The sequence below is a fragment of the Scyliorhinus torazame genome, chromosome 10 (assembly GCF_047496885.1).
Source record: "Scyliorhinus torazame isolate Kashiwa2021f chromosome 10, sScyTor2.1, whole genome shotgun sequence".
NCBI lineage: Eukaryota > Metazoa > Chordata > Chondrichthyes > Carcharhiniformes > Scyliorhinidae > Scyliorhinus > Scyliorhinus torazame.
Genome location: NC_092716.1, coordinates 123,021,654 through 123,049,139, shown reverse-complemented (window position 1 = coordinate 123,049,139; position 27,486 = coordinate 123,021,654). Strand labels below are relative to the sequence as shown.

The following is a 27,486-nucleotide window of genomic DNA, read 5'->3' as shown; positions in this document are numbered from 1 at the left end:
GTTTAATGTAGAGAAGTGTGAGGTGATTCACTTTGGAAGGAATAACAGGAATGTGGAATATTTGGCTAATGGTAAAGTTCTTGGAAGTGTGGATGAGCAGAGGGATCTAGGTGTCCATGTACATAGATCCCTGAAAGTTGCCACCCAGGTTGATAGGGTTGTGAAGAAGGCCTATGGAGTATTGGCCTTTATTGGTAGAGGGTTTGAGTTCCGGAGTCATGAGGTCATGTTGCAGCTGTACAAAACTCTGGTACGGCCGCATTTGGAGTATTGCGTACAGTTCTGGTCACCGCATTATAGGAAGGACGTGGAAGCTTTGGAGTGGGTGCAGAGGAGATTTACCAGGATGCTGCCTGGTATGGAGGGAAAATCGCATGAGGAAAGGTTGATGGACTTGAGGTTGTTTTCGTTGGAGAGAAGAAGGTTAAGAGGAGACTTAATAGAGGCATACAAAATGATCAGGGGGTTAGGTAGGGTGGACAGTGAGAGCCTTCTCCCGCGGATGGAAATGGCTAGCACGAGGGGACATAACTTTAAACTGAGGGGTAATAGATATAGGACAGAGGTCAGAGGTAGGTTCTTTACACAAAGAGTGGTGAGGTCGTGGAATGCCCTACCTGCAACAGTAGTGAACTCGCCAACATTGAGGGCATTTAAAAGTTTATTGGATAAGCATATGGATGATAATGGCATAGTGTAGGTTAGATGGCTTTTGTTTTTTGACTTCCCATGTCGGTGCAACATCGTGGGTACTGCGCTGTATCGTTCTATGTTGTATGTTCTATATTGGATTGCATAATCATAAAGAGTGAGGAAGTAGTCGAATGGTTGAAATCCTAGAAAGTTGATAAGTTGCCAGGGCCAGGTGGATTGTTTCCGAGGTTACTGAAGGAGGTCAGGGAGGAGATAGCAGATATTATGAGGATGATTTTCCAATCCTCACTAGATACAGGGGAGGTACTGGAGGACTGGAGAAATGCAAACATGGTTCCACTGTTTAAACAGGGATCAAAGGAAATGCCAAACAATATTCCAGTTGTGGCCTCACTGGTGTTTTATACAATTCTTTTTTTTTTCTTTTTCTTAAATAAATTTAGAGTACCCAATTCATTTTTTCCAATTAAGGGGCAATTTAGCGTGGCCAATCCACCTCGCCTGCACATCTTTGGGTTGTGGGGGCGAAACCCACGCAAACACGGGGAGAATGTGCAAACTCCACACGGACAGTGACCCAGAGCCGGCATCAAACCTAGGACCTCAGCGCCATGAGGCAGCTGTGCTAACCCACTGCGCCACTGTGCTGCCCTGTTTTATACAATTCTAACATTATATCCTTACATTATATTCTATACTTCTGCCAATGAAGGAGAGCATTCCATATGCTTTCTTAACAACTTTGTCTATTTGAACTGCTGCCTTTAGGGACCTGTGTACTTTTACGGCAAGATCTCTTACTTCTTCTATCCCTCTTAGTATATTCCCATTTATTAGCCAGTTAGTCTTACGCAGAATTGGGAAATTAGTAGAATCAATCCTAAGAGATAGGATTAACTGTCACATGGACTAGTCAGGGATAGTCAGCATGGATTTTTTAAAGTAAAGTCTTGCTTCACAAATTTGATTGAATTCTTTGAGGAAGTGAAAAGAAGGGTTGATGAAGGTAGTACAGTGGATGTTGGGTGCATGGATTTTAGCAAGGCATTTGACAAAGTATCACATGGCAGATTGATCAAGAAAGTGAAAGCCCATGGGATATAGGGCAATGTAGCAAACTGGATAAAACGTTGGCTTTGTAACAGGAAACCAAGGATAATGGTCGATGGCTGCCCTTGCAATTGGAAAGTTATTTCAAGTGGTGTTGGGACCCTTACTGTTTGTGTTGTATATTAAGGATTTGGGAGTGAATGTGGGAAACATAATTGTGAAATTTGCAGATGGCACAAAGATTGGCTGAGTGGGGGACAGTGCAGAGGATAGCTCGAATCTCCAGAGTGATATAGATTGATTGGTGGAGAGGGCGGTAAAGTGGCAAAATGGAATTTACCACACAAGTGTGAGGTCATGCATTTAGAGAGGTCAAAAAGTTATAGGGAATACACAATACATGGGAATATACTAAGAGGGATAGATGAAGTAAGAGATCTTGCCGTACAAGTACACAGTTCACTATAGGCAGCAGTTGATTTAGACAAGGTTGTAAAGAAAGCATATGGAATGCTCTCCTTCATTGGCAGAGGTATAGAATTTAAAAGTAAGGATATGATGTTGGAATTGTATAAAACACTGGTGAGGCCCCAACTGGAATATTGTGTGCAGCTCTGGTCACCATATTAGAAGTCGGGGATATGGTGTACGGGCCGGAGAGTGGAGCTGAGTCTACAAAGATCAGCCATGATCTCATTAAATGGCGGAGCAGGCTCGAGGGGCAAGATGGCCTACTCCTGTTCCTCGTTCTTATGTTCTCATGGTCTTATGTTCTTACAACACCAGGTTAACGTCCAACAGGCTTGTTTTGAATCACTAGCTTTCGGAGCGCAGCTCCTTCCTCAGGTGAATGAAGAGGTGGGTTCCAGAAAATTATATAGAGAGCAAGTCAATGATGCAAGACGATACTTGGAATGCGAGTCTTTGCAGGTAATTAAGCCTTTACAGGTCCAGACGGAACAACTGGAGAGAGGGATAATGTGAATTGACAGTTGGTAGGATTTTCCACGGTCAGGCCAGATGGTGGGGGGTGAATCTAATGCCACATGAATCAAAGGTCCCGGTTGAGGCCGTACTCGTGTGCGGAACTTGGCTATAAGTTTCTGCTCGGCGATTCTGCGTTGTTGCGCATCCTGAAGGCCGCCTTGGAGAACGCTTACCCGAAGATCAGAGGCTGAATGCCCTTGACTGCTGAAGTGTTCCCCGACTGGAAGGGAACATTCCTGCCTGGTGATTGTCACGCGATGTCCATTCATCCGTTGTGGTGGGTGGTGCTCTCACGTGTAATGGTGGTATCCATGTCGATGATCTGGCACATCTTGCAGAGATTGCCATGGCAGGGTTGTGTGGTGTCGTGGTCGCTGTTCTGAAGACTGGGTAGTTCGCTGCAAACAATGGTTTGTTTGAGGTTGCGCGGTTGTTTGAAGGCAAGTAGTGGGGGTGTGGAGATGACCTTGGCAAGATGTTCATCTTCATCGATATTACATATTACAAGAAGGACATGATTGCTCTGGAGAGAGTGCAGAGGAGGTTTACAAGTATGTTGCCAAGGCTGGAAAAGTGTGCCTATGAGGAGAGATTAGATAAGTTGGGGTTATTTTCCTTGGAACAAAGAAGGCTGAGGGATGACTTAATTGAGGTGCACAAAATTATGAGGGGAAGAGATAGAATGGCAGGATAAAATTGCTTCCCTTGGTGGAGAATTCTAGAACCAGGAGACATAGATTCAAGACGAGTGGCAGACAGTGCAGAGGGGACATGAGGAAGAACATTTTTACGCAGAGGACAGTGGGAGTCTGGAATTTGCTGCCTCAGTTGGTGGTGGAGGCAGAGACCCTAAACTCATAGATTATCATAGAATTTACAGTGCAAACTCTTTTTAAAAAGTACCGGGATCTGCACCTTACGTGCTGTAAGATACAGGGCTCTGGACTGGGTGCAGGAAAGTCGGATTAGAAAGGGCACCTGGGCGTCCTCGGGCTGGCATGGACAAGGTCAGCCGAATGGCCTCCTTCTGTGCTGTAACCTTTCTATGATTCTTCGGTTCCATGGATTATTGTCCTTAGAGCAGAGGAGACTGAGAAGGGGCATGATTAAGAAGTTTAAAATTATGAGGGGCATAGGTAGAGTAGACCGAAATAACCACAGTGGAGGGATCAATAACCGGGGGGGCATAGATTTAAGCAAGGGGGCAAGAGTTTGAGGGGATATGTGAGGAAAAAAACTTTGGCCAGAGGGTGGAAGGAGTGTGGAACTCACTCCCTGGAAGTGTGGTGGAGGCAGAGACCCTCATAACATTTAAGAAGTATTTAGATGTGCACTTGCGATGCCAAGGCTATGGGCCAAGTGCTGGAAAATAGTTAGGTGGTTGTTTTTGACCTGCACCGACGCAACAGGCCAAAAGGCCTTTTCTGTGCTGTAGAACATAAGAACATAAGAACTAGGAGCAGGAGTAGGCCATCTGGCCCCTCGAGCCTGCTCCGCCATTCAATGAGATCATGGCTGATCTTTTGTGGACTCAGCTCCACTTTCCGGCCCCAACACCATAATCCTTAATCCCTTTATTCTTCAAAAAACTATCTATCTTTATCTTAAAAACATTTAATGAAGGAGCCTCTACTGCTTCACTGGGCAAGGAATTCCATAGATTCACAACCCTTTGGGTGAAGAAGTTTCTCCTAAACTCAGTCCTAAATCTACTTCCCCTTATTTTGAGGCTATGCCCCCTAGTTCTGCTTTCACCCGCCAGTGGAAACAACCTGCCCGCATCTATCCTGTCCATTCCCTTCATAATCTTATATGTTTCTACCAGATCCCCCCTCAGCCTTCTAAATTCCAACGAGTACAGTCCCAGTCTACTCAACCTCTCCTCGTAATCCAACCCCTTCAGCTCTGGGATTAACCGAGTGAATCTCCTCTGCACATTCACCAGTGCCAGTACGTCCTTTCTCAAGTAAGGAGACCAAAACTGAACACAATACTCCAGGTGTGGCCTCACTAACACCTTATACAATTGAAGCAGAACCTCCCTAGTCTTAAACTCCATCCCTCTAGCAATGAAGGACAAAATTCCATTTGCCTTCTTAATCACCTGTTGCACCTATAAACCAACTTTTTGCGACTCATGCACTAGCACACCCAGGTCTCTCTGCATAGCAGCATGTTTTAATATTTTATCATTTAAATAATAATCCCTTTTGCTGTTATTCCTACCAAAATGGATAACCTCACATTTGTCAACATTGTATTCCATCTGTCAGACCCTTGTCCATTCACTTAACCTATCCAAATCCCTCTGCAGACTTCCAGTATCCTCTGCACTTTTTGCTTTACCACTTATCTTAGTGTCGTCTGCAAACTTGGACACATTGCCCTTGGTCCCCAACTCCAAATCATCTATGTAAATTGTGAATAGTTGTGGGCCCAACACTGATCCCTGAGGGACACCACTAGCTACTAATTGCCAACCAGAGAAACACCCATTAATCCCCACTCTTTGCTTTCTATTAATTAACCAATCCTCTATCCATGCTACTACTTTCCCCTTAATGCCATGCATCTTTATCTTATGCAACAACCTTTTGTGTGGCACCTTGTCAAAGGCTTTCTGGAAATCCAGATATACCACATCCATTGGCTCCCTGTTATCTACCGCACTGTTAATGTTCTCAAAAAATTCCACTAAATTAGTTAGGCACGACCTGCCCTTTATGAACCCATGCTGCGTCTGCCCAATGGGACAATTTCCATCCAGATGCCTCGCTATTTCTTCCTTGATGATAGATTCCAGCATCTTCCCTACTACCGAAGTTAAGCTCACTGGCCGATAATTACCCGCTTTCTGCCTACCTCCTTTTTTAAACAGTGGTGTCACGTTTGTTAATTTCCAATCCGCCGGGACCACCCTCAAGTCTAGTGAATTTTGGTAAATTATCACTAGTGCATTTGCAATTTCCCTAGCCATCTCTTTTAGCACTCTGGGATGCATTCCATCAGGTCCAGGAGACTTGTCTACCTTTAGCCCCATTAGCTTGCCCATCACTACCTCCTTGGTGATAACAATCCTCTCACGGTCCTCACCTGTCATAGCCTCATTTCCACCAGTCACTGGCATGTTATTTGTGTCTTCCACTGTGAAGACCGACCCAAAAAACCTGTTCAGTACCTCAGCCATTTCCTCATTTCCCATTATTAAATCTCCCTTCTCATCCTCTAAAGGACCAATATTTACCTTAGCCACTCTTTTTTGATTTATGTATTTGTAGAAAATTTTACTATCTGTTTTTATATTCTGAGCAAGCTTACTCTCATAATCTATCTTACTCTTCTTTATCGCTTTTTTAGTAGCTTTCTGTTGCCCCCTAAAGATTTCCCAGTCCTCTAGTTTGCTACTTTGTATGTTTTTTTCTTCAATTTGATACTCTCCCTTATTTCCTTAGATATCCACGGTCGATTTTCCCTCTTTTTACTGTCCTTCCTTTTTGTTGGTATCAACCTTTGCTGAGCACTGTGAAAAATCACTTGGAAGGTTCTCCACTGTTCCTCAACTGTTTCACCATAAAGTCTTTGCTCCCAGTCTACCTTAGCTAGTTCTTCTCTCATCCCATTGTAATCTCCTTTGTTTAAGCACAAAACACTAGTGCTTGATTTTACCTTCTCACCCTCCATCTGTATTTTAAATTCCACCATATTGTAATCGCTCCTTCCGAGAGGATCCCTAACTATGAGATCCTGAATCAATCCTGTCTCATTACACAGGACCAGATCTAGGACCGCTTGTTCCCTTGTAGGTTCCATTACATACTGTTCTGGGAAACTATCACGGATACATTCTATAAACTCCTCCTCAAGGCTGCCTTGACCGACCTGGTTAAACCAATCGACATGTAGATTAAAATCCCCCATGATAACTGCTGTACCATTTCTACATGCATCAGTTATTTCTTTGTTTATTGCCTGCCCCACCATAATGTTACTATTTGGTGGCCTATAGATTACTCCTATCAGTGACTTTTTCGCCTTACTATTCCTGATTTCCACCCAAATGAATTCAACCTTATCCTCCATAGCACCGATGTCATCCCTTACTGTTGCACGGATGTCATCCTTAAATAACACCACCTCCCTTACCATCCACTCTGTCCTTCCGAAAAGTTTGATACCCTCGGATATTTAACTCCCAGTCGTGACCATCCTTTAACCATGTTTCAGTAATGGCCACTAAATCATAGTCATTCACGATGATTTGCGCCATCAACTCATTTACCTTATTCAGAATACTACGAGCATTCAGGTAAAGTACACTTATGTTGGCTTTTTTACCTCTGTTCTGAATCTTAACACCTCGATCAGTAACCTCTCCTAAGTTATATTTCCTCTTAACCTTTCTCCTAATTTTCCTTGTCGTTGAACCCATATCTTCATGTAACAACCTGCCGCGTCGCTTACCATTAATGTTTTCACTTCCCATTTTATTACTTTTAGTATTCCTGGTCCTATTCACTGAGCTCCCCTCAGTCACTGTGCCTTGTACTGTCGCCCTTTTTGATTTTTGACTGCGGCTTCTCTGCCTTACACTTTCCCCCTTACTGCCTTTTATTTTTGTCCCTGTTTTACTACCTTCCAACTCCCTGCATCGGTTCCCATCCCCCTGCCACATTAGTTTAAACTCTCCCCAACAGCTCTAGCAAACACGGTTCTAGGACATTGGTTCCAGTCCTGCCCAGGTGCAGACCGTCCGGTTTGTACTGGTCCCACCTCCCGCAGAACCGATTCCAATGTCCCAGGAATTTGAATCCCTCCCTCTTGCACCATCTCTCGAGCCACGCATTCATCCTATCTATCCTGACATTCCTACTCTGACTAGCTCGTGGCACTGGTAGCAATCCTGAGATTACTACCTTTGAGGTCCTACTTTTTAGTTTAACTCCTAGCTCCCTAAATTCAGCTTGAAGGACCTCGTCCCGTTTTTTACCTATATCGTTGGTGCCTATGTGCACCACGACAGCTGGCTGTTCACCCTCTTTCCCCCCCCCCCCCCCCCCCAGAATGTCCTGCAGCCGCTCCGAGACAGCCTTGACCCTTGCACCAGGGAGGCAACATACCATCCTGGAGTCTCGATTGCGTCCGCAGAACCGCCTGTCTATTCCCCTTACAATTGAGTCCCCTATCACTATAGCCCTGCCATTCTTCTTCCTGCCCAGCTGCGCAGCAGAGCCAGCCATGGTGCCATGAACCTGGCTGCTGCTGCCTTCCCCTGGTGAGCCATCTCCCTCAACAGTATCCAAAGCGGTATATCTGTTTTACAGGGAGATGACCGCAGAGGACACCTGCACTGCCTTCCTACTCTTGCTCTGTCTTTTGGTCACCCATTTTCTATCTCCCTCAGTACCTTTCACCTGCGGTGTGGCCAACTCACTAAACGTGCTATCCACGACGTCCTCAGCATCGCGGATGCCCCAAGGTGAGTCCATCCGCAGCTCCAGAGCCGTCAAGCGGTCTAACAGGAGCTGCAACTGGACACACTTCTTGCACGTGAAGGAGCCAGGGACAGTGGACGTGTCCCTGAGCTCCCACATCGCACACGAGGAGCATGACACGGGTCTGAGATCTCCTGCCATGTCTTAAACCTTCGGTTAACTTCAACAACTACAATTTCAACAAAAAAAACAACAAAGAAAAAATAAATGAATATACCAATGAAAAGAAACAGAAAAACAGAAACACTACTTACCAGTCACTTACCAGGGATAAAAAGCACTTCCTCCCCACCCAGCTTCCAATTCCCACCTAGATTCCCACCTAGAACTCTTAAGAACTACTATATGAATTCAAAATGTTTAAGCAGCGTACAGAGCTATGGGTTCTTGATTCAGGTGCATCAGGTGTGCCTGAACCAGACAAGCAAGCCATTATATATTTACCAGCAATAGGGACAGCACGGCAGCGCAGTGGTTCGCACTGTTGCCTCATGGCGCCAGGGACCTGGGTTCGATCCCCAGCCCGGATCAATGGCCATGTGGAGTTTGCACATTCTCCCCGTGTCTGCATGGGTCTCACAACCACAACCACAACCCAAAAAGATGAGCAGGGTAGGTGGATTGGCCACACTAAACTGCCCACAATTGGAAAAAAAATGGGTTTTCTAAATTTAAAAGAAGTGGCAGCAATTGAAAATTAAGCACCGCACAGTCACCACTCAGTCACCGAACAGTCAATGCACAGTCACCGACCGAACAGTCACCGAACAGTCAATGCACAGTCACCGCACAGTCAATGCACAGTCACCACTCAGCCACCGCACAGTCAATGCACAGTCAATGCACAGTCACCGCACAGTCACCACTCAGTCAATGCACAGTCACCGAACAGTCAATGCACAGTCACCGAAAAGTCACCAGTCAATGCACAGTCACCGCAGTCAATGCACAGTCACCGAACAGTCACCGAACAGTCACCGCACAGTCACCGCACAGTCACCGCACAGTCAATGTACAGTCACCGCGCAGTCACTGCAGTCAATGCACAGTCACCACTCAGCGAACGCACAGTCAACGCACAGTCACTACTCAGTCACCGCTCAGTCAATGCACAGTCAATGCACAGTCAATGCACCGTCAATGCACCGTCAATGCACAGTCAATGCACAGTCAATGCACAGTCAATGCACAGTCACCGCACAGTCACCGCACAGTCACCGCACAGTCACCGCACAGTCAGTACAAAGAACAAAGAAATGTACAGCACAGGAACAGGCCCTTCGGCCCTCCAAGCCCGTGCCGACCATGCTGCCCGACTAAACTACAATCTTCTTCACTTCTTGGGTCCGTATCCCTCTATTCCCATCCTATTCATGTATTTGTCAAGATGCCCCTTAAATGTCACTATCGTCCCTGCTTCTACCACCTCCTCCAGTAGCGAGTTCCAGGCACCCACTACCCTCTGCGTAAAAAACTTGCCTCGTACATCTACTCTAAACCTATCCCCTCTCACCTTAAACCTATGCCCCCTAGTAATTGACCCCTCTACCCTGGGGAAAAGCCTCTGACTATCCACTCTGTCTATGCCCCTCATAATTTTGTAGACCTCTATCAGGTCGCCCCTCAACCTCCTTCGTTCCAGTGAGAACAAACCGAGTTTATTCAACCGCTCCTCATAGCTAATGCCCTCCATACCAGGCAACATTCTGGTAAATCTCTTCTGCACCCTCTCTAAAGCCTCCACATCCTTCTGGTAGTGTGGCGACCAGAATTGAACACTATACTCCAAGTGTATAACTAAGGTTCTATACAGCTGCAACATGACTTGCCAATTCTTATACTCAATGCCCCGGCCAATGAAGGCAAGCATGCCGTATGCCTTCTTGACTACCTTCTCCACCTGTGTTGCCCCTTTCAATGACCTGTGGACCTGTACTCCTAGATCTCTTTGACTTTCAATACTCTTGAGGGTTCTACCATTCACTGTATACCTGCATTAGACCTTCCAAAATGCATTACCTCACATTTGTCCGGATTAAACTCCATCTGCCATCTCTCTGCCCAAGTCTCCAAACAATCTAAATCCTGCTGTATCCTCCGACAGTCCTCATCGCGATCCGCAATTCCACCAACCTTTGTGTCGTCTGCAAACTTACTAATCAGACCAGTTACATTTTCCTCCAAATCATTTATATATACTACAAAGAGCAAAGGTCCCAGCACTGATCCCTGTGGAACACCACTGGTCACAGCCCTCCAATGAGAAAAGCATCCTTCCATTGCTACTCTCTGCCTTCTATGGCCTAGCCAGTTCTGTATCCACCTTGCCAGCTCACCCCTGAACCTGTGTGACTTCACCTTTTGTACTAGTCTACCATGAGGGACCTTGTCAAAGGCCTTCCTGAAGTCCATATAGACAACATCCACTGCCCTACCTGCATCAATCATCTTAGTGACCTCCTCGAAAAACTCTATCAAGTTAGTGAGACACGACCTCCCCTTCACAAAACAGTGCTGCCTCTCACTAATACGTCCATTTGCTTCCAAATGGGAGTAGATCCTGTCTCGAAGAATTCTCTCCAGTAATTTCCCTACCACTGAAGTAAGGCTCACCGGCCTGTAGTTCCCGGGATTATCCTTGCTACCCTTCTTAAACAGAGGAACAACATTGGCTATTCTCCAGTCCTCCGGGACATCCCCTGAAGACAGCGAGGATCCAAAGATTTCTGTCAAGGCCTCAGCAATTTCCTCTCCAGCCTCCTTCAGTATTCTGGGGTAGATTCCATCAGGCCCTGGGGACTTATCTACCTTAATATTTTTTAAGACACCCAACACCTCGTCTTTTTGGATCTCAATGTGACCCAGGCTATCTACACACCCTTCTCCAGACTCAACATCTACCAATTTCTTCTCTTTGGTGAATGCTGATGCAAAGTATTCATTTAGTACCTCGCCCATTTCCTCTGGCTCCACACATAGATTCCCTTGCCTATCCTTCAGTGGGCCAACCCTTTCCCTGGCTACCCTCTTGCTTTTTATGTACGTGTAAAAAGCCTTGGGATTTTCCTTAACCCTATTTGCCAATGACTTTTCGTGACCCCTTCTAGCCCTCCTGACTCCTTGCTTAAGTTCCTTCCTACTTTCCTTATATTCCACGCAGGCTTCGTCTGTTCCCAGCCTTTTAGCCCTGACAAATGCCTCCTTTTTCTTTTTGACGAGGCCTACAATATCTCTCGTCATCCATGGTTCCCGAAAATTGCCGTATTTATCCTTCTTCCTCACAGGAACATGCCGGTCCTGAATTCCTTTCAACTGCCACTTGAAAGCCTCCCACATGTCAGATGTTGATTTGCCCTCAAACATCCGCCCCCAATCTAGGTTCTTCAGTTCCCGCCTAATATTGTTATAATTAGCCTTCCCCCAATTTAGCACATTCATCCTAGGACCACTCTTATCCTTGTCCACCAGTACTTTAAAACTTACTGAATTGTGGTCACTGTTACCGAAATGCTCCCCTACTGAAACATCTACCACCTGGCCGGGCTCATTCCCCAATACCAGGTCCAGTACCGCCCCTTCCCTAGTTGGACTGTCTGCATATTGTTTTAAGAAGCCCTCCTGGATGTTCCTTACAAACTCCGCCCCGTCTAAGCCCCTGGCACTAAGTGAGTCCCAGTCAATACTGGGGAAGTTGAAGTCTCCCATCACCACAACCCTGTTGTTTTTACTCTTTTCCAAAATCTGTCTACCTATCTGCTCCTCTATCTCCCGCTGGCTGTTGGGAGGCCTGTAGTATACCCCCAACATTGTGACTGAACCCTTCTTATTCATGATCTCTACCCATATAGCGTCACTGCCCTCTGAGGTGTCCTCGCGCAGTACAGCTGTGATGTTCTCCCGAACCAGTAGCGCAACTCCGCCTCCCCTTTTACAACCCCCTCTCTCCCGCCTGAAACATCTAAATCCTGGAATGTTTAGCTGCCAATCCTGCCCTTCCCTCAACCAGGTCTCTGTAATGGCAACAACATCATAGTTCCAAGTACTAATCCAATGCACAGTCAATGCACAGTCACCGAACAGTCAATGCACAGTCACCGCACAGTCAATACAGTCACCACACAGTCACCACACAGTCACCGCACAGTCACCGCACAGTCACCACTCAGTCACCGAACAGTCAATGCACAGTCACCGCACAGTCAATGCACAGTCACCACTCAGTCAATACAGTCACCGCACAGTCACCGCACAGTCACCGCACAGTCACCACTCAGTCACCACTCAGTCACCGAACAGTCAATGCACAGTCACCGAACAGTCAATGCACAGTCACCGAACAGTCAATGCACAGTCACCGCACAGTCAATACAGTCACCACACAGTCACCGAACAGTCAATGCACAGTCACCGCACAGTCACCACTCAGTCAATACAGTCACCACACAGTCACCGCACAGTCACCACAGTCACCACAGTCACCACACAGTCACCACACAGTCACCACACAATCACCGCACAGTCACCGCACAGTCACCACTCAGTCACCGAACAGTCAATGCACAGTCACCGCACAGTCAATGCACAGTCACCACACAGTCACTGCAGTCAATGCACAGTTACCACTCAGCCACCGCACAGTCAATGCACAGTCACCAAACAGCCACCGCACAGTCAATGCACAGTCACCACTCAGTCACCGAGCAGTCAATGCAGCCACCACCCTGCCACTGCAGTCAATGCAGTCACCACTCAGTCACCGAACCGTCAAAGCAGTCACCACTCAGCCACCACACAGTCAATGCACAGTCACCGCTCAGTCACCACAGTCAGTGCAGTCACCACTCAGTCACCACAGTCAGTGCAGTCACCACTCAGTCACCGCAGTCAATGCAGTCACCACTCAGTCACTGCACAGTCAATGCAGTCACCACTCCGTCACCAAACAGTCAATGCACAGTCACCACTCAGTCACCGCAGTCAGTGCACAGTCACCACTCAGTCACCAAACAGTCAATGCACAGTCACCGCAGTCAGTGCAGTCACCACTCAGTCACCGCATAGTCAATGCACGGTCACCACTCAGTCACCGCATAGTCAATGCACAGTCACCACTCAGTCACCGCAGTCAATGCACAGTCACCACACAGTCACGGAACAGTCAATGCACAGTCACCACTCAGTCATCGTACAGTCACCGCACAGTCAATGCAGTCACCGCACAGTCAATGCACAGTCACCGCACAGTCAATGCAGTCAATGCACAGTCATCGCACAGTCAATGCACAGTCACCGAACAGTCAATGCACAGTCACCAAACTGTCAATGCACAATCACCGGACAGTCAATGCACTGTCACCGCACTGTCACCGCACTGTCACCGCACAGTCACCGCACAGTCACCGCACAGTCACCGCACAGTCACCGGGCAGCCACCGGGCAGCCACCGCACAGTCACCGCACGGTCAATGCAGTCACCACACGGTCAATGCAGTCACCACACGGTCAATGCAGTCACCACACGGTCAATGCAGTCACCACACAGTCACCGCACAGTCAGCACACAGTCAATGCACAGTCACCGCACAGCCACCACTCAGCCACCACTCAGCCACCGCACAGCAACCACTCAGTCACCGAACAGTCAAAGCAGTCACCACTCAGCCACCACACAGTCAATACACAGTCACCACTCAGTCACCGCACAGTCAATTCATAGTCACCACTGAGCCACCGCAGTCAATGCAGTCACCACTCAGTCACCAAACAGTCAATGCACAGTCACCACTCAGTCACCGCAGTCAGTGCACAGTCACCACTCAGTCACCAAACAGTCAATGCACAGTCACACTCAGTCACCAAACTGTCAATGCACAATCACCGCAGTCAGTGCAGTCACCACTCAGTCACCGCATAGTCAATGCACAGTCACCGAACAGCCACCGCACAGTCAATGCACAGTCACCACTCAGCCACCGCAGTCAATGCAGTCACCACTCAGTCACCGCAGTCAATGCAGTCACCACTCAGTCACCGCACAGTCAATGCAGTCACCACTCAGTCACCAAACTGTCAATGCACAATCACCGCAGTCAGTGCAGTCACCACTCAGTCACCGCATAGTCAATTCACAGTCAATGCACAGTCACCACTCAGTCACCGCATAGTCAATGCACAGTCAATGCACAGTCACCACTCAGTCACCGCAGTCAATGCACAGTCACCACACAGTCACGGAACAGTCAATGCACAGTCACCACTCAGTCACCGAACAGTCACCGCACAGTCAATGCAGTCATCGCACAGACATTTCACAGTCACCGCAAAGAGACCTCACAGTCACCACTCAGTCACCGAACAGTCAATGCACAGTCACCGCACAGTCACCGCACAGTCAATGCACAGTCACCACTCAGTCAATACAGTCACCGCACAGTCACCGCACAGTCGCCACTCAGTCACCGAACAGTCAATGCACAGTCACCGAACAGTCAATGCACAGTCACCGCACAGTCAATACAGTCACCGCACAGTCACCACTCAGTCACCGAACAGTCAATGCACAGTCACCGCACAGTCAGTGCACAGTCACCACTCAGTCAATACAGTCACCGCACAGTCACCGCACAGTCACCGCACCGTCACCGCTCAGTCACCGCACCGTCACCACTCAGTCACCGAACAGTCAATGCACAGTCACCGCACAGTCAATGCACAGTCACCACTCAGTCACTGCAGTCAATGCACAGTCACCACTCAGCCACCACACAGTCAATGCACAGTCACCGAACAGCCACCGCACAGTCAATGCACAGTCACCACTCAGTCACCGAGCAGTCAATGCAGCCCCAACCTGCCACTGCAGTCAATGCAGTCACCACGCAGTCACCGAACAGTCAAAGCAGTCACCACTCAGCCACCACACAGTCAATGCACAGTCACCGCTCAGTCACCACAGTCAGTGCAGTCACCACTCAGTCACCGCAGTCAATGCAGTCACCACTCAGTCACCGCAGTCAATGCAGTCACCACTCAGTCACTGCACAGTCAATGCAGTCACCACTCCATCACCAAACAGTCAATGCACAGTCACCGAACAGCCACCGCACAGTCAATGCACAGTCACCACTCAGTCACCGAGCAGTCAATGCAGCCCCAACCTGCCACTGCAGTCAATGCAGTCACCACGCAGTCACCGAACAGTCAAAGCAGTCACCACTCAGCCACCACACAGTCAATGCACAGTCACCGCTCAGTCACCGCAGTCAGTGCACAGTCACCACTCAGTCACCAAACAGTCAATGCACAGTCACACTCAGTCACCAAACTGTCAATGCACAATCACCGCAGTCAGTGCAGTCACCACTCAGTCACCGCATAGTCAATGCACAGTCACCACTCAGTCACCGCAGTCAATGCACAGTCACCACACAGTCACGGAACAGTCAATGCACAGTCACCACTCAGTCACCGAACAGTCACCGCACAGTCAATGCACAGTCAATGCACAGTCACCACTCAGCCACCGCACAGTCAATGCACAGTCACCGAACAGTCAATGCACAGTCACCAAACAGTCAATGCACAATCACCGGACTGTCACCGGACTGTCACCGGACTGTCACCGCACAGTCACCGCACTGTCACCGCACTGTCACCGCACGGTCACCGCACGGTCACCGCACGGTCACCGCACGGTCACCGCACGGTCACCGCACGGTCAATGCACAGTCACCGCACGGTCAATGCACAGTCACCGCACGGTCAATGCAGTCACCACACGGTCAATGCAGTCACCACACGGTCAATGCAGTCACCACACGGTCAATGCAGTCACCACACGGTCAGTGCAGTCACCACACAGCAACCGCGCAGTCACCACTCAGTCACTGCAGTCAATGCACAGTCACCACTCAGTCACCGCATAGTCAATGCACAGTCACCACTCAGTCACCGCAGTCAATGCACAGTCACCACACAGTCAATGCACAGTCACCGAACAGTCAATGCACAGTCACCAAACAGTCAATGCACAGTCACCGCAGTCAATGCACAGTCACCACTCAGCCACCGCACAGTCAATGCACAGTCACCGAACAGTCAATGCACAGTCACCAAACAGTCAATGCACAATCACCGGACTGTCACCGCACTGTCACCGCACTGTCACCGCACAGTCACCGCACTGTCACCGCACAGTCACCGCACAGTCACCGCACTGTCACCGCACTGTCACCGCACGGTCACCGCACGGTCACCGCACGGTCACCGCACGGTCACCGCACGGTCACCGCACGGTCACCGCACGGTCACCGCACGGTCAATGCACAGTCACCGCACGGTCAATGCACAGTCACCGCACGGTCAATGCAGTCACCACACGGTCAATGCAGTCACCACACGGTCAATGCAGTCACCACACGGTCAGTGCAGTCACCACACGGTCAATGCAGTCACCACACGGTCAGTGCAGTCACCACACAGCAACCGCGCAGTCACCACTCAGTCACTGCAGTCAATGCACAGTCACCACTCAGCGAACGCACAGTCACCGCACAGTCACCGCACAGTCACCACTCAGCCACCGCACAGCAACCACTCAGTCACCGAACAGTCAAAGCAGTCACCACTCAGCCACCGCACAGTCAATTCACAGTCACCACTGAGCCACCGCAGTCAATGCAGTCACCACTCAGTCACCAGTCAATGCACAGTCACCACACAGTCACCACACAGTCACGGAACAGTCAATGCACAGTCACCACTCAGTCACCGAACAGTCACCGCACAGTCAATGCAGTCACCGCACAGTCACCGCACAGTCAATGCAGTCACCGCACAGTCACCGCACAGTCAATGCACAGTCACCGCACAGTCAATGCAGTCACCACACAGTCACCGGACAGTCAATGCACAGTCACCACTCAGTCAATACAGTCACCACACAGTCACCGCACAGTCACCACTCAGTCACCGAACAGTCAATGCACAGTCACCGGACAGCCACCGCACAGTCACCGCACAGTCAATGCACAGTCACCACTCAGTCAATACAGTCACCACACAGTCACCGCACAGTCACCACTCAGTCACCGAACAGTCAATGCACAGTCACCGGACAGCCACCGCACAGTCAATGCACAGTCACCGCACAGTCAATGCAGTCACCACACGGTCAATGCAGTCACCACACGGTCAATGCAGTCACCACACGGTCAGTGCAGTCACCACACGGTCAGTGCAGTCACCACACAGCAACCGCGCAGTCACCACTCAGTCACTGCAGTCAATGCACAGTCACCACTCAGCGAACGCACAGTCACCGCACAGTCACCGCACAGTCACCACTCAGCCACCGCACAGTCAATGCACAGTCACCGAACAGTCAATGCACAGTCACCAAACAGTCAATGCACAATCACCGGACAGTCAATGCACTGTCACCGAACAGTCACCGAACAGTCACCGCACAGTCACGGCACAGTCACGGCACAGTCACCGCACAGACACCTCACAGACACCTCACAGACACCTCACAGACACCGCACAGACACCTCACAATCACCGCACAGACGGCGTACAGACGCCGCACAGACACCTCACAGACACGGCACATACACCTCATATTCACTGCACTGACACCTCAGTCACCTCACAGTCACTTCACAGTCACTTCACAGACACTGCACAGACACCGCACAGACGCTGCACAGACACCTGATAGTCACCTCACAGACACCTCATATTCACTGCACTGACACCCCAGTCACCGCACAGTCACCGCACAGTCACCGCACAGTCACCGCACAGTCACCGCACAGACACCGCACAGTCACCGCACAGTCACCGCACAGACACCGCACAGACACCGCACAGACACCGCACAGTCACCTGATAGTCACCTCACAGTCACCTCACAGACACCTCATATTCACTGCACTGACACCCCAGTCACCGCACAGACACCGCACAGACACCGCACAGTCACCGCACAGTCACAGTACAGTCACCGCACAGACACCTCACAGACACCGCAAAGACACCTCACAGTCACCTCACAGACACCTCACCGTCACCGCACAGACACCACACAGTCACCGTACAGACACCTCACAGACACCGCACAGACAGCGCAAAGACACCGCAAAGACACCTCACAGATACCGCACAGACACTACACAGACACCTCATATTCACTGCACTGACAATCACCGCACAGATACCGCACAGACACTGCGCAGACACCGCACAGACACTGCGCAGACACCGCACAGATACCGCACAGACACTGCGCAGACACCGCACAGATACCGCACAGACACTGCGCAGACACCGCACAGACACCGCACAGATACCGCAGACACTGCGCAGACACTGCGCAGACACCGCACAGACACTGCGCAGACACCGCACAGATACCGCAGACACTGCGCAGACACTGCGCAGACACCGCACAGACACTGCACAGACACCGCACAGACACTGCACAGACACCGCACAGACACTGCACAGACACCACACAGACACCTCATATTCAATGCACTGACACCTCAGTCACCTCACAGTCACCGCACAGACACTACACAGACACTACACAGACACTGCACAGACACTGCACAGACACCTCACAGTCACCATACAGACACCTCACATTCACTGCACTGACAATCACCGCACAGACACCGCACAGACACCGCACAGACACCGCACAGACACCGCACAGACACCTCACAGACACTGCACAGACACCTCACAGACACCTCACAGACACCGCGCAGACACCTCATATTCACTGCACTGACACCCCAGTCACCGCACAGACACCTCATATTCACTGCACAGACACCTCACAGTCACCATACAGACACCTCACATTCACTGCACTGACAATCACCGCACAGACACCGCACAGACACTGCACAGACACCGCACAGACACTGCACAGACACCTCACAGACACCTCACAGACACCGCGCAGACACCTCATATTCACTGCACTGACACCCCAGTCACCGCACAGACACCGCACAGACACCGCACAGACACCTCACAGACACCGCAAAGACACCTCACAATCACCTCACAGACACCTCACCGTCACCGCACAGACACCTCACAGTCACCGTACAGACACCGCACAGACACCGCACAGACACTGCACAGACACCTCACAGACACCGCGCAGACACCTCATATTCACTGCACTGACACCCCAGTCACCGCACAGACACCGCACAGACACCTCACAGACACCGCACAGACACCTCACAGACACCGCAAAGACACCTCACAGTCACCTCACAGACACCTCACCGTCACCGCACAGACACCTCACAGTCACCGTACAGACACCTCACAGACACCGCACTGTCACCTCAGTCACCGTACAGACACCGTACAGACACCGCACAGACACCTCACAGACACCTCACAGACACCGCACTGTCACCTCAGTCACCGCACAGTCACCGCACAGACACCGCACAGACACCGCACAGACACCTCACAGACACCTCACAGACACCGCAAAGACACCTCACCGTCACCGCACAGACAGCTCACAGTCACCGTACAGACACCTCACAGACACCGCACTGTCACCTCACAGACACCTCACAGACACCTCACAGACACCTCACAGACACCTCACAGACACCGCAGACACCGCACAGACACCGTACAGACACCGCACTGTCACCTCAGTCACCGCACAGACACCGCAGACACCGCAGACACCTCACAGACACCTCACAGACACCTCACAGACACCGCACAGACACCTCATATTCACTGCACTGAAATCCACGCACACAAAGGGAGAATGTGCAACTTCCACACAGTCACTCAAGGTCGACATTGAACCCGAATCCCTGGCGCTGTGAAGCACCAATGCTAACCACCCTACCACCCCCTCCGTGCCACTGTGCTGCTGCCCACTTTAAGGAAAGTGTGTCATGTAACCTCATCTCAGTTTTGCTTTTGACGCACAGACGCACACAGCTCTGTTGTTGATGCGTTCCAGCTTTCTATCTGTGTATATCTGTTCCCAAGTGCGTGGTCTTAATAAACAAACCTACAATAGGTTTACCTAATCCCTTATTCGTGATTGGTGCTTTCATAACGTTATAACAACACAAGGTCTACTTGGAACAGATGAGATTTTGCCTTGGTGCAACAAGATTGACTAGATTGGTTTGGGTGATGAGAGGATTGGCCTGTGAGGAAAGATGAAGAAAATTGGGTTAATAGTCTTCGGAATTCTGAAAAATGTGAGGTGATATTTTGGAAATGGGGTCAGCTACTGAAAATGCTTGAAGGGATAGTTGTTGTGAAGATGTCTCCCTGGTAGGCCATCGAGTCCAACATGTCACAGTGCCTCAGGAAAAGGGGCCGATCATTTAGGACATGAGGGACACAGACAGAGTGGGTGGGCAGGCACTCTTTCCCAGGGTGGAGGGTCACTCACCAGGGGGCATCGGTTTAAGGTCCATGGGGCAAAGTTTAGAGGAGATGTGAAAGGCAGGTATTTTACACGGAGGGTGGTGAGTGTCTGGAACGCGTTGCCAGGGGAGGTTGTGGAAGCAGATACATTAACGGCGTTCAAAAGGCATCTTGACGAATATATGGATAGGATGGGTATAGAGGAATACGGCACAAGGAAGTGCTGAGGGTTTTGGCCAAGATTGGTATCATGGCCGGTACAGGCTTGGAGGGCCGAAGGGCCTGTTCCTGTGCTATATTGTTCTTTGTTTTTTGATATTAGGGAGGGGGGGGTGTTACGACAGCATCTGGCAAACCCACAACCACTACCATCTATAAGGATAAAGGCAGCAGATACCTGCGAACCCCATTGCTAACTTTTGGTTGGTTCAATTGGCTCTGTTTTATAACCTTTGCTCTAGAGTCGCCAGGTATCTTTATACCGCCACGAGGTTCAAGTCCAAGTAATGATCAATAAGTCAACACACCAATTGGTAAGATTCAAATCAAAGCACATTTATTATACACAGTAATCGCTACGCATGCACAAATTCTACGTCTAAGCTACTTCTACAACTAACAGGCCTATACATAACTTCGGACTGGCCCACCAGGTCAGGGGAACAAATGGCCTTTCATTCGGAATCTGAAACTGCGGGATTCAAAGACGGTATGGACTGGTAGCTAGGGGCGCCTATCTCGTAGCGAGTGTCGACTTGAGACTTACTTCAGTGATGGGCAGCTTGGACCCTTCACTCTCAGGGGTTGCTTCGCGTTGCTGAGTGACCCGGTCAAGGAGAACGATTTGAACTTGGGGCTTAACTTTTATAGTCCCCAGGGGCTTCCTGCCTTTCGGGGCGGACCCTGTACCTGGTTCTAGGTGATTGGACTTTGTTCCAATTGCTTGGTTCGATTTCGCCAATACTGGAGCGGTTCCCTGATCGATGGGCGGTCTTGAGGTGTTCGTTAACTTCTGTTGTGTTGGCTCCTGCTGGCGCCGGGGAGTCTGGCTTAGCTTTGTTTGTCCTAAATGTTGCGATTGTTCCCGGGGATTGCTTATTAGTATGTAGGTGGCTGGTACATTATTATGCTGATGATCGCTGGTATCGATGCTGTCTGGGCTTTTGCAGAGTTAAATACACAGCAAACCTGCACCTGCTGGTTTCTGCCTGTGTTGGCTGAATTTCCCTTCAGCCTTTGCTGTTCTCCATTTTAAATCAGGAGTTGGCCAACTTAGGTGGCTACACTCCCACCAATTGGAGGTTCCCCTCCAAGTCAGTCACCATCCGGACTTGGAAATATCGTTGTTCCTCCACTGTCGCTGGGTCACAATCCTGGAACTCCCTCCTTAACAGAACTGTGGGTGTACCTACACCACATGGACTGCAGCGGTTCAAGAATGCAGCTCACCACCACCTTCTCAAAGGCAACTAGGGATGGCCAATAAATGCTAACCTACCTCGCGAAGCCCACATCTTGGGAGTAGACAGTGTCGGTAGTGACTAGGGGGGTTTTGTGGTGAGAAACACTGGTGAGAAACACTGAAACATTCTATTTATTCCCTGCTCCCCTTTATTTGAGAAAGAACTGGTACTAACTCTCATATTCTTCTCTATGTCCAGGATGTTATGTCTGTGTTGCTCTGCGATACACAGAGTTGCTGAATGCACTCGTTGGTAAATCTCTTCACCTTCTCGTGTTTGGAATGTGTATAATCCTTCACCTGTGTCACACAAACTGAAAGCACAAAATCATTGTCCAAAGTCAGAGAGAACTGCAAACACACACTGCTCCCTCCAATCAAAAGTTCTTTGAGGAGGTAATAAGGAAGTTAGACAAAGGAGAACCAGTGGACGTGATTTATTTTGATTTACAGAAGGCCTTTGACAAGGTGCTGCTCAGGAGGCTGTTAAATAAGTTAAGAGCTCATGGTGTTACGGGTATGATCTTGGCATGGATAGAGTATTGACTGGCAGAAGGCAGAGAGTGGGGATAAAGGGGCCTTTTTCAGGATGGCAGCCGGTGACTAGTGGTGTGCCTCAGGGGTCTGTGCTGGGACCACAACTTATTAATGATCTGGAAGAAGGAACTGAAGGCACTGTTGCTAAGTTTGCAGATGATACAAAGATCTGTAGAGGGACAGGTAGTATTAAGGAAGCAAGGGGGCTGCAGAAGGATTTGGACAGGTTAGCAGAGTGGGCAAAGAAGTGGCAGATGAAATACAATGTGGAAAAGTGTGAGGTTATGCACTTTGGAAGGAGGAATTTAGGCATAGACTATTTTCTAAATGGTGAAATGCTTAGGAAATCAGAAGCACAAAGGGACTTGGGAGTCCTGGTTCAAGATTCTCTTGGTGCAGGTTCAGTCGGCAGTGAAGAAGGCAAATGCGGCGGTGGCGCAGTGGGTTAGCACTGCTGCCTCAAGGCGCTGAGGTCCCAGATTCGATCTCGACTCTGGGTCACTGTCCGTGTGGAGTTTGCACATTCTCCCCGTCTTTGCGTGGGTTTCGCCCCCACAACCCAAAGATGTGCAGGTTAGGTGGATTGGCCATGCTAAATTGCCCATTAATTGGAAAAAAAATGAATTGGGTACTCTAAATTCTTTTTAAAAAGAAGGCAAATGCAATGTTAGCATTCACGTCAAGAAGGCTAGAATACAAGACCAGGGATGTGCTTCTGAGGCTGTATAAGGCTCTGGTCAGACCCCATTTAGAGTATTGCGAGCAGTTTTGGGCCCCGTATCTAAGGAAGGTTGTGCTGGCCTTGGAGAGGGTCCAGAAGAGGTTCACAAGAATGATCCCTGGAATGAAGAGCTTGTCATATGAGGAACGGTTGAGGACTCTGGGTCTGTACTTGTTGGAGTTTAGAAGGATGAGGAGGGATCTGATTGAAACTTACAGGATACTGCAAAGTCTGGATAGAGTGGACGTGGAGAGGATGTTTCCACTTGTAGGAAAAACTAGAACCAGGGGACACGATCTCAGACGAAAGCGACGGTCCTTTAAAACAGAGATGAGGAGGAATTTCTCCAGCCAGAGGGTGGTGAATCTGAGAAACTCTTTGCCACAGAAGGCTGTGGAGGTCAAATCACTGAGTGTCTTTCAGACAGAGATAGATAGGTTTTTGATTAATAAGAGGATCAGGGGTTATGGGAGAAGGCAGGAGAATGGGGATGAGAATATATCAGCCATGATTGAATGGCGGAGCAGACTCGATGGGCCGAGTGGCCTAATTCTGCTCCTATATCTTATGGTCTAATCTGAGAAACATTGGTATTTATACAGAACCTTCCACTGGTGCTCCCCTCCCCCACCATCCTAACCCTCACTCCTCCATTCTCCTCTCCCCACCCCATCCTCTCACTCCCATTAACATGGCTTAACCCAACCTCCTCCTCCCCCAACATTTGCCCTCACCCTATCACCTGTCCTCATCCTCGCCCCTCACTCTCCCCTCCCTCCCCCTATCTTCATTCCCCTCACCCTCCCTCCCTCTCCTCATCTTCTCCCATTCCCCTCAACCACTCTCTCCCCGTCTTCCATCTCCTCAGCCTCTCTCTTCCACTCTCCTCACCCCCCCCCCCATCCCTTCTCCTCATCCTCCCGCCCCAACACTCCCACCTCTGTCCCATTGGGCAGACGCAGCATGGGTTCATAAAGGGCAGGTCGTGCCTAACTAATTTAGTGGAATTGTTTGAGGACATTACCAGTGCGGTAGATAATGGGGAGCCAATGGATGGGGTATATCTGGATTTCCAAAAAGCCTTGGACAAGGTGCCACACAAAAGGTTGCTGCATAAGATAAAGATGCATGGCATTAAGGGTAAAATAGGTGATTAAGAAGCCAAATGGAATTTTGTCCTTCATTGCTAGAGGGATGGAGTTTAAGACTAGGGAGGTTATGCTGCAATTGTATAAGGTGTTAGTGAGGCCGCACCTGGAGCATTGTGTTCAGTTTTGGTCTCCTTACTTGAGAAAGGACGCACTGGCGCTGGAGGGTGTGCAGAGGAGATTCACTAGGTTAATCCCAGAGCTGAAGGGGTCGGATTACGAGGAGAGGTTGAGTAGACTGGGACTGTACTCGTTGGAATTTAGAAGGATATGGGGGGATCTTATCGAAACGTATAAAATTATGAAGGGAATAGATAGGATAGATGCGGGCAGGTTGTTTCCACTGGCGGGTGAAAGCAGAACTAGGGGGCATAGCCTCAAAATAAGGGGAAGTAGATTTAGGGCTGAGTTTAGGAGGAACTTCTTCACCCAAAGGGTTGTGAATTTATGGACTTCCTTGCCCAGTGAAGCAGTTGAGGCTCCTTCATTAAATGTTTTTAAGATGTAGATAGTTTTTGAAGAATAAAGGGATTAAGGGTGATGGTGTTCGGGCCGAAAAGTGGAGCTGAGTCCACAAAAGATCAGCCATGATCTCATTGAATGGCGGAGCTCGAGGGGCCAGATGGCCTACTCCTGCTCCTAGTTCTGATGTTCTAATGTTCTCTCCTGGCTCTTTCTGTTCACAATCTCCCTTCTGCCTCGCCTCGATAAGGTTTTCCTACCGTCCTGTCTCGAAGGTGAAGCGAGTGCTGTCTCGTCCATATCTCCGTAGTGAGCACAAGGGCCAGGTGATGAGTTTGTTGCGAGTGTTGTGAATGTCCCAGAGGTAGATGTTCTCGTGGGTTATCTGCATCATACATTCACCATAGATATCCAGGTAAGGGGAGGGGATCAGGTAAACGTTGAATCGCTCTGTCAGAGAGATCAAGGAGACACTGTTCAGGACAACATTGCGGACATGGCAACAACACTCTCTGTATCTATTTGAGTTGGATGATCAGCTCCGATCTTCTAAATCTAACACAAGCTGCATTTACACCGTGACTAATAGAAACTCCATTCCAAATGCAGTCAGTTCCTGAAGAACTTTACGAAGTGAAGATAATGGAATGTAGGAAAGGCGGTGTGGTGGTATGTATTAGGGGTAATACGGTACACCGCGTGTCGACAGGCTATTGGTGGAGTGATGCCAGGTCCTGATAGGATCTGCCACCTACTGGACTCCACCCAGAAATGCCGGTATAAGAACCCAGCTTTTCCCTCCATTTCCCTCAGCAGCTGCATTCTGTAACCGCGCTGCTGGGGGAAATTCTGCTAAGTTCTGCTTAATAAAGCCTTCAATTGACATTATCTCAACCTGCCTCACGTCATATTGATGGTGCTACAATTTATTAAGCCGAATTTAAATTGAAGAAAACGACGTGGGAACATGGAGCTCCGAATCACCCCGGAGTGCCTGCGCATCGCACCCCAAGCAGCTAACTCGACATCTATTTTCAAGCACTGGCTGGCATGCTTTGAGGGCTATCTCCGAACAGCCCCCGGCACACCGACAGACGAACAAAAGATGCAGGTCCTCTATTCCAGGGTGAGTCCTGAGCCCTTATCGAGGACGAGGACGGTTTCACCGGTACCATCGCCGCGCTGAAGGATATCTACATCCGGCCCGCCAACCAGGTTTTTGCTCGCTATCAGCTCGCCACACGACGGCAATTTCCGGGGGAAATCGCTGGACAAGTTTTATAACGCCCTGCAGATCCTGGGTCGAAACTGCAACTGCCCGGCGGTAACAGCGAGTGAACACACTCCTGGTCCGCGATGCGTATGTGGCAGGTTTGGCCTCTTCCCAGATCCAAAAGAAATTCTAATTGGAATGGAGTTTCTATTAGAAAGAATCTCTGGGACTTACAGAAGCTCGGGCCCTGGCGGCATCCCTTGATGTGGCCTCGCGTAACGCCCGCGCCTACGCCCCCGACCGCACTACAGCCCCTTGCTACGTGGACCCCCGCTGCGGTCGACTCTCCGACACCCCCCCCACCCCCGCAAACCTGCGCGGCCAAAACACCAGACCAACCGGGGGGCCCCGCTGCTATTTTTGCGGCCAGCCGAAACACCCTCGGCAGCGCTGCCCGGCCCGCGCGGCTACCTGCAAAAGCTGCGGGAAGAAGGGCCACTACGCGACGGTGTGCAAGTCCCGCGGGGTCGCCGCTATCTCCGGGGAAGAAACGGGACCACAGACCCAACCCCCCCAGCGATCCACATGCGACCAACGGACGGCGCCGTTTTGGACCCCGGACGCCACGAGGGATGGGCGCCGCCATTTTGTCCACCCCTGACCGCACTCGATCCGTGGACGCCGCCATCTTGGCTGAAGGACCCCGGCACAGACGGCCACAGACTGCCTGATTACGATGCTCAACTTCAACAACCACGTCTGGCTTCGACGACCCTCGACCAGTCGCGACCCCGGACACTCCAAACTGCAACCACTACAGTCCTAGTGAATGGCTACGAGACGCCGTGTCTTATCGACTCTGGGAGCACAAAGAGCTTAATTCATCCGGACACGATAAGGCGCTGTTCCCTCGTAATTCGGCCAAGCACCCAGAAAAAGTTCCTGGCGGCAGGATCCCACTTCGTTCAGATCGCGGGGTTCTGCATCACTAACCTAACGGTGCAGGGGAGGGAGTTCCGAAATTACCGGCTGTATGTCCTCCCCCATCTCTGTGCGCCCACACTCCTAGGGTTGGACTTCCAACGCAACCTCCAGAGTTTAACATTTAAATTTGGCGGCCCTATACCCCCACTGACTGTCTGCGGCCTTGCGACCCTCAAGGTTGAACCGCCTTCCTTGTTTGCGAACCTCACCCCGGATTGCAAACCCGTCGCCACAAGGAGCAGACAGTACAGTGCCCAGGACCGAGCATTTATCCGGTCTGAAGTCCAGAGGCTGCTGAAGGAAGGCATCATCCAGGCGAGCAAAAGTCCCTGGAGAGT

The 27,486-nt window shown here is 49.9% G+C and overlaps 1 protein-coding gene across 3 annotated transcripts in view; it reads right to left on the bottom strand.

The window, feature by feature from the left end:
* Nucleotides 1-27,486, bottom strand: part of LOC140430899 (docking protein 4-like) — a 1,455,358-nt gene that overhangs the window by 26,985 nt on the left and 1,400,887 nt on the right. For 2 of the 3 annotated variants that reach the window (XM_072518685.1, XM_072518686.1), the window contains exons 5-6: nucleotides 25,212-25,401; nucleotides 22,259-22,397 (exon numbers count right to left, since the gene is read on the bottom strand). In XM_072518685.1, coding sequence (XP_072374786.1) covers nucleotides 22,259-22,397; nucleotides 25,212-25,401 — 329 coding nt within the window. Of the gene's footprint in view, nucleotides 1-2,871; nucleotides 3,271-22,258; nucleotides 22,398-25,211; nucleotides 25,402-27,486 lie in introns of those variants that run through there. The other variant, XM_072518687.1, reaches the window with a different exon arrangement.